The 8,678-nt window shown below is 41.1% G+C and overlaps 1 protein-coding gene across 1 annotated transcript; it reads right to left on the minus strand.

Moving 5' to 3' along the window:
* Positions 1-6,730: 6,730 nt before the first annotated feature.
* LOC148033091 (uncharacterized) lies at positions 6,731-8,140 on the minus strand. The gene is made up of 4 exons (XM_087683816.1): positions 7,936-8,140; positions 7,473-7,806; positions 7,258-7,312; positions 6,731-7,133 (listed from the first exon to the last, which is right to left on the minus strand). Exons 2-4 carry the CDS (start codon positions 7,783-7,785, stop codon positions 6,983-6,985), a joined length of 519 nt encoding a protein of 172 aa, XP_087539942.1. The 5' UTR covers positions 7,786-7,806; positions 7,936-8,140; the 3' UTR covers positions 6,731-6,982.
* Between the last annotated feature and the right edge of the window lie 538 nt (positions 8,141-8,678).

Here is an 8,678-nt window from a genome sequence, read left to right on the forward strand (position 1 = left end):
AAATGATACTCTGACATGATGTCATTTCCACACCCTGGACATCCAAGAAATAGTACCTGCAATAAATATGAAGACATAGCTAGAGGTGGACTTCCTACTATCTACATGTCCTACATAATCATAGTCAATGTACCCCACAACTCCTATATCTTGGCCACCATAACAGATGCACATATTTGTTGTGTCCTTCAGGTACCTCATGATACCCTTGACAGTATCCCAATGCCGTCGATGAGGTGTAGCCATATAGCGTGCCACAACTCCCACTACAAATGCTATATCAAGGCAAGTCCCTATCATGGCATACATCAAATTGCCCACTACGGATGCATAAGGGATCTTGGCCATCTCGGCCTTCTACTCATGAGACTGTGGACAATCGGCCTAACTAACCTTCACATGAGACTGTGGACAATCGGCCTAACTAACCTTCACATGAGAAGGTAAAGGACGGCCAATAGGCTACACCTTGTAGATGAAACTCCTCAATGACCTTCTAAATGTACTCCTTCTATGACATGTAAAGAAGCCCCTTAGAGCGATTGCGCGTAATGCACATTCTCATCATGAGCACTCCTAACAATCAACATACAATTCACATAGAGGATCAAAATCATAAGAATGCCATCATGAGTCTTCTTCTGTATAAACACATATCCATATCATTGCAAGAATATCCCTGTGAATGCATAAAAGTATCAAACTTATGGTACCATTCCCTAGGTACTTGCTTAAGACCATAAAGGCTCTTCCTCAATCTACATACTAGGTGCTCCCTACCTGGTTTTGCAAAGCCCTTAGGCTACTCCATGTAAATCTCATCATGCAAGTTATGAAGGAAATTCGTCTTGATGTCCATCTAATAAAGATCCAAGTCAAGCTAAGCAACCAAAGCCCATATCAAATGTAGGGTAGTCATCCTCACAACAAGAGAAAAGACTTCATCAAATTCCACACCATGCTCTTGCTTGAAACCCTTAGCAATCAATCTGGCCTTGTATGCCGACTTGGGGTGCTCAAGGGTACTTTTCAACTTATATGCCTACTTGTATGGCAAAGCAAGCTTTCCAGTAGGCAAATGAACCGAATCCCACATATGATTTTTTTTGCAGTGAGTCATACTCTGACTACATGGCAGTCTTCCAAGAGTGACTATCACCTCTGCATATGGCCTCATCATAAGTGAGAGGCTCATTAGCATCTATCACCATAACATAATCTATAGAAGTCTTAAACTGCACAGGTTATCTATTCTAGTAGACTACCTCAAAACATGCTGGGGAACAGATGCTAGTGAGCCTCTTACTTATGATGAGGCCTTGTGTAGAGGTGATAGTCACTCTTGGGGAAGAGCGACATGTAGTCAAGAGTACAACTCACTGCAAAAAAATCATACATGGGATTTGGTTCCTTTGCCTAGTAGTGGAAAGCATGCTTTGCCATGCAAGTAGATGTATAAGTTGAAAAGTATCTTGGATCAAGGACCTGTAGTCCTTCCTCTCTTCCATACTAAGCATAGATCCTAATTTGATCACTTGTGACGCATCCAATGTACCAAGATCTAGCTCAATCACATTCATGTCTCTGATTCTATCTTGAGCTTCTATCGACTCATTTAGAGTCACCTGGTAGACACCTATAGTGGACCCCTCTCTTGATTCATTGGTTGATGAAGTCTCGCTGCCAAAAGGATCCTCTAATGCATCTAGTTTGTTGAAGATAAATGTACTCTCTTGCTTTGAGGAGATTCATGATATGCATTCACTATTATGTGTCTGACACCTCTGCCAAAAATCAAACGACCACAACAAGTATATCAACTTGACAATCGAATTGTAAGATCCATGGCTTTCTTAATAATACTTGATAGCTTGGCTATCAGCATACAAGGCCAGATTGATTGCTAAGGGTTTCAAGCAGGAGCATGGTGTGGCATTTGATGAAGCCTTTTCTCCTGTTGTGAAGATGACTACCCTACATTTGATATGGGCTTTGATTGCTTAGCTTGACTTGGATCTTTATTAGATGGACGTCAAGACGACTTTCCTTCATAACTTGCATGATGAGATTTACATGGAGTAGTCTAAGGGCCTTGCAAAACCAGGTGGGGAGCACCTAGTGTGCAAATTAAGGAAGAGCCTTTATGGTCTTAAGCAAGTACCAGGTAATGGTACCATAGGTTTGATGCTTTTATTCATTCACAGGGATATTCTTGCAGTGATATGGATCCATGTTCATACAGAAGAAGGCTCATGATGGTATTCTTATGATTTTGATCCTCTATGTGAATGATGAGTTGGATTCCTTGAAAGGTGAGCTTAAGAAGAGCTTGAGATGCAAGACATGGAATAGACCTCACATATCCTTGGGATGCGCATTACGTGCAATTACTCTAAGGAGCTTCTTTACATGTCACAAAAGGAGTACATCTAGAAGGCCCTTGAGCAATTTCATCTACAAGGTGTTAAGCCTATTGGCTGTCCTTTACCTTCTCATGTGAAGGTTAGTTAGGTTGATTGTCCGCAGTCTCATGAGTAGAAGGCCGAGATGGCCAAGATCCCTTATGCATCCGTAGTGGGCAATTTGATGTATGCCATAATAGCCACTTGCCTTGGCATAGCATTTGTAGTGGGAGTTGTGGCACGCTATATGGCTACACCTGGCCGACGGCATTGGAATACCGTCAAGGGTATCATGAGGTACCTGAAGGACACAACAGCTATGTACATCTGTTATGGTGGCCATGATATAGGAGTCATGGGGTACAATAACTATGATTATGCAAGACATGTAGACAGTTCACCTTTTCTAGAGGTGTTGTTTCTTAAATGTCCAGGGTCCAGAAATGCAGGGCACTATCTATCAAGATGTTGCAAACACTGAGGCTTACAAGGAGGCTCTCTGGTTAGGCCCGTCTAGTGGCAAACCTTAGCAATATGAGATCCATACACCGCATTTGAATTTTGAGTATTTAGTTAGCTAAGAATATGGTCTTCCATGTGAAGACAAAGCATATTAAGGTGTGTTATCACTTTATTCGAGAGGTCATTGAGAACAAGTCCATTAAGCTTGTCAAGATCTCAACTAACCAAAATCTTACAAATCTGCTCACTAAAAGTCTCTCAATGGAGCATTTTGCCTTCCTTAGAAAGTTGGACGTTGGATGAGATGATGTCTTCCCTCATCATGTTGTACTTATGTACATTTATACTTTGTCACCTTTTTTCTTGTTCTCTCCTCACTAGGGCACGTTCGTCTTTAAGTGGGAGGTTGTTGAAGATAAAGGCACATGTGCCTAGCGACATGTATATTAGTTACACAGACAATACCTACACCATGTATTAGTTACCCGCACACATGTGCACTGCAAGTGGCAAGCGTCCATCACTGACACTTTATTCTTTAGTCTTTTAGTGACAATTGAATAAATGAAAGGTCGATCACACATTGTGACTATCGGAGCTCTCTCTCTCTCTCTCTCTCTCTCTCTCTCTCTCTCTCTCTCTCTCGTTCCTTCCACCAAGCTCTTGATTTAGCTCCGTGCTTCCACTTCTAGACTCACTCCCTTTATAACTAAGCAATTGTGCAAGGCACTTAGTCGCCTAATATCATGTGAGACAAACATGATAGGCAATGAAGGCAAGAGAAGCAATTATCGCATACACAATGAACTAAACAAAAATACAAAAATGCATGAACTCAAGAAATCAAGCAATGGATCTCACATACCAAAGCATGAGTGGATACAAACCACATCGGCTATGGCAAACCACCTCTCTCCAACAAGATGTGACATGCTAAATGATAAGACCTAGGAGAGTGAACCACAATAACTAGCCATGGATGGGACATAAATGCAACGTATTGGCCAATAAGAAAAATGCTCAAAATATAAGTTAGCCAAAGACTAAAAAGTTCACCCAAAAAGTAAAACACGACACCCACAAGAGTCCTGTGCCCATGAGACCCAATGTACAAACCCATGATATGTATAGTAATGGAACAAACTTTGACAAATGGGTCACACTATACCAATGTGATAGCAAGGTAGTGATAGAAAAGAACTAATGTAACAAACGTGTGCATACATGCATTTACACATGCACCGATGAATATTAGCACCATCCCACCATACTACACGTGGTGTGAGGAAAGCACTAGCAACTCAAAAGCAATTGATATGTATCAAGGTGAGACCAAGATATATGAGGTTATGTCCACGAATTGTGTAGGTGGATGGGTGTAGGTGTGTTACAAGGTCTTGCATGCATGATACATGCAATATGCATGTGTGTGATGTGTGCAACTAAGCTAGTACAACTATGTTGCTAGCTCGTGTAGCGTGTATTACAAATGTGACCATTGTGATTGATGTGGTTGCAGCTCCCATTTTCCCTAGTCGTCTTAAATGCTCCATGTTTGGTGCAACTTTTTTTGGAATTCCCACTTTCAAAGATGCTTGAATTTAAGTAACACCAACCAAAACAATTCAAGTTTCTCAAATGTTACTTTAATTTAATGTGTGTGTTAGGACAAAATGCACTCATGACAAATGAGGAAGGGCCACTCATTGATAAATTTGGATAGAATTGTGCTCTCACTCCACCAGTGCTTGTACAACTCTGCACATTCAACCTTCTACATTTCTTTTGTTTGCTTTCACAATTAATCCAATTGTCAAGTGTGATATTATTTGCAAGACCCACCCTAATTGGCACCCCCACATCACTCATTATCATGAGCTCACTTGGGCTTGAATCCTCAAGTGAATATTTGTTTTATGTTACATTATTCTCACAACTCTTGAGCTCTCGTCTTCCATATTTAACACTTCATCCATATAGTCACTATTGTTAGTGTACAAATTCACTTTGGTCGTGTATCCTCAAGTTCATAGTACTTTGACATTGCCCTCAATACTAGTACACTTACATAGCCCTCTTTCAAATGACCATTATTATGAACACCCTTATTGCTCTTGTAAATTGTTTATATTTGTCTTCCAACGGTCATTATTGTATACACCAGCTTACACACCTTCCCACTTCACTTCCGACAAGACTATAGTTCAAAAGAAAATCTGTGCTTTAATTCATTGCATTTCAAATTTCAAATTCAATACATGCAGCACCTTTTTGGCTTTTGATAGAAACAGCATTTGAAATGGAATCATTTCGCCATGCATTGAACATGCAAATTTGAGACATTTCTTTAAAAATAGCGAATGTTAACTACATTACAACTCTTAGTAAATAGCTAAGAGATGGCTTTTAAAAAGAATTGGCACCGAAATTGAATATTGGGACCCATACAACATAGTGAACCATGAGCCCATCTTGGACAGTCCAGCAAAACAATCTTGCACAGTCAAGCCTTTGCAAAACACAAACAACAAGATGCAGGTGTAAGTCCAACCAGCCCATGTCAGATATCGACATCAACATCTAAAGTACACAGGATATAGGGTGACAGAAGTGTAACATAGCAATGGAAAGGGCACACCAATCAAAAAAAGTCACCACGAGACCAAGCAGTAGCTGGTAAAAGCAAATGAGAGACATGCGGCACAAACTTCCCCTCAAGGTGTGTTCTTTTGTGAGCTGTCAAAATCAAACTCATATTGGACTTTCAAAGCCTAATGCCTAGAATTTAAAGGTGAAGTGTTTGGAACCCTGGAAACATGTCCAGATTTATATTCAACGTTCATCAGTAAAAACTGATCACGGCTGCATTGCAAATTAGTAAATAGTAGTAGCTTTTCCATGAGAGCATCTCAACACCTGAAACCCCTCAATGCTAGATCTAATGCATTAAGATACGGAGCTCCACCTCCATACACCCACAAATTCTGCACAATTGATCTGGTTATGCACTGTTGACAGGGTGCTTATGTCAGGGTGTGAGGTCTCTTACAGCTAGTTAATCGATACAGGTATAGGTATCCCTTATGAGGAAACAATTAGACTGTTTCAAAGCAAATTCCAACAGGCTGAGCCGCGATTGAACTGGTTATGCACTATTGACAGGGTGCTTATGTCAAGGTGTAAGGTCTCTTACAGGTAGTTAATCAATATAGCTATAGGTATCCCTTACTTGAAGAAACAATTAAACTGTTTCAAAGTAAATTCCGACAGGCTGAACCATGGGCATTGACTGGAACTTTTCCAATACTACATATTTCGAAGGTGTAAGATCTCCTACAGCTCATTTATTGATTAAGAATATAGTCTCTCTTGTTTGAGGAACTAGTGAACTATTTTGAAGCAACTTCCAAATGGACAAAGGTTGCAATACAGCAATTAGCCTACAAATATGGAATTTGAACCACTCAGTACTCTACTAGTTCATTAGGTACTGAAGTACTGAACAAACCAATGTGAGAACCAGAAGTCGTCTTTCCTGAAAATCCATCTTTTACCAGATGCTGCCAACTTTTGCTATATGAAGGGAAAATAAAGGAAAAGTGTTGTCCAGAGAATAATACGGCATAAAACCTTAAGAGGCAATCTGAGCATTACATACCTTTAGTTCACAACTCATGCTAGCTGACCATACATCACATACGTGTGATAAATAACACTCATTTCGAAGGCATAGATAAAAATTGTCCAGTCAATTCAACTACTGGCACCATCCCACTATTTCAGAAGCAACCACTGAGACATCTACTACTGGTGGCATTGAACATACTGTGTAATAACAATGCAAAAACATACAGAATAGAACCAGCTTCCAATGAAACAAACATTATTATCCAAAAACTCAAGACAAACAGCACAAACAATAAGCAATGGACAGTGCACAGCTTACACTGCACATAACATCAGGGCACAAACTGGCCCAAAATGCTAACTCTCTCTACATTTCAGTTTCAAGATTAAATTTACAAAGTTTCATTCTACACCACACCTAAACCATGCCCGCCTCTGGATTCAAAATCTATGAACAGTTGTAGAACCGACAAGTATCATGTTGGGTCATTTTAAGCAGACTTGGCATCAACATCCTCCTTCACATCCTGTTTCTTTGCAGACTTTGTTTTGAAATCCTTGACTGCAGCCTTTATGGCATCCTCTGCGAGCATGGAGCAATGAAGCTTCACTGGAGGCAAGGCCAGGTGCTTGGCAATATCACTGGAACACATGTGCAAACAATTATATCTCAGCAAGACACACACCTAGCATCAACTTTGTGATGCACAAAAAGATTGAATGATACTTCAAAGTTTCCAAAATGGAGATACGAAAATGCTCGCACCTGTTCTTGATAGTCACCACATCGTCCATACCCCTTCCTTTGATCCATTCAGTAGCTGGAAAGGAAAAAGAGCAGCACCTTGTCAGAAAGGTGCTTTGAAAACACTCTGCCAGAGAATAAACAAGGTCTAAAACCCTAACATATCGCGAATGGAGAAAACAGGCGGCACCATATGAAGCCAGAAACCCTAGATGATACAAAAATCCCCTTCTTACCGACAGATGACGACGCAATGGCAGAGCCGCATCCAAAGGTCTTGAAGCAGGAATCCACAATCTTCCCAGTCTCAGGGTCAACTTTAATCTGCAGCTTCATGACATCCCCACATGCGGGAGCTCCAACCAGCCCGGTGCCGACATTGGGATCATTCTTGTCAAAAGAGCCGACGTTCCTAGGGTTGTTGTAGTGGTCCACGACGTTCTCATGATAGGCACGGAAGGCAAAGGCAGGAAGGACCTGCGATGGAGCAGGGGAGGGGGGATGAGCAAGCCGTGCGAGGGCACCAAGGGAGCGACGCAGCGGCATCATGGTTGCAGATAGGCAGGCCACCTGCGAGAGAAGAAATCAAGAACCCTAACTCTGTGTCTGTTTCACTGTCTGTGTTTCAGTGAATTGAAACCCAATCGTAGGGATGGAGGTGCGTTTGCTGCAATAATGATTGTTGCGGGGGAGGTATACCTGCAAGGCAATCAGTCGAGGGCGCTCTCTCTGCGTCTGTGCTTCTGCAACAATGCGATTGGGAGCAAGGCTGCGATGATGATGGGGATTCTACGACGGGGCTGTCTGCAACTCTGCGATCGAGAAACCCTAACGCCTGAACAGTCCTCTCGTAGATATAGTCGACCAACCGACGCAGCGGACCGCGTGGCACGTTCCCGTCTCAGCTCTTTTAAAAATCCAAATGGCCATATTAATAACCTTGCAAATCATTAAATTTAACACATGAATGAAGAGTTGTTTGTAAGAATTTGGTTGCTCACATTCCAAGGAAATTTATAGAGCTACAAGTAAGCTTGTGTAGCATTCTATTCTAATTAGGTAGTATTTTGCAAAATTTTATATAGAAGTAAGGATGTATATTATCCTAGCTAGATAGCACTTCGCACAACTGCGAATAAATACTTATGAATTCGTGAGAATTCTGTGCTTGCCTGAAGCATCGAATACTCTTGGTTAGTTGAGTGCTTGTCTACTCCGTTTTTTAAAATGCTAGGCAAAAAATGATGTAAGTGTCGCTTCAAAACAGTTACAAACTTTGGAGAAATGTTCTTTTAGTGGCTACAAAAGCTGGTAGAAATAAGGATTAGCTTGGAGGTTAAGTGAGTCTTATATTGGCGGAATCATGATGAATGGTGTGTGGCCCTTATTGAAATACATGATGTTGGTGTTCATGAACTTCTCCTTCAAACATAATTATACTA

Source organism: Lygodium microphyllum, chromosome 8 (assembly GCF_053477565.2).
Source record: "Lygodium microphyllum isolate KBCC chromosome 8, Lygodium_microphyllum_v1.1.10, whole genome shotgun sequence".
In the NCBI taxonomy this organism is placed as follows: Eukaryota; Viridiplantae; Streptophyta; class Polypodiopsida; order Schizaeales; family Lygodiaceae; genus Lygodium; species Lygodium microphyllum.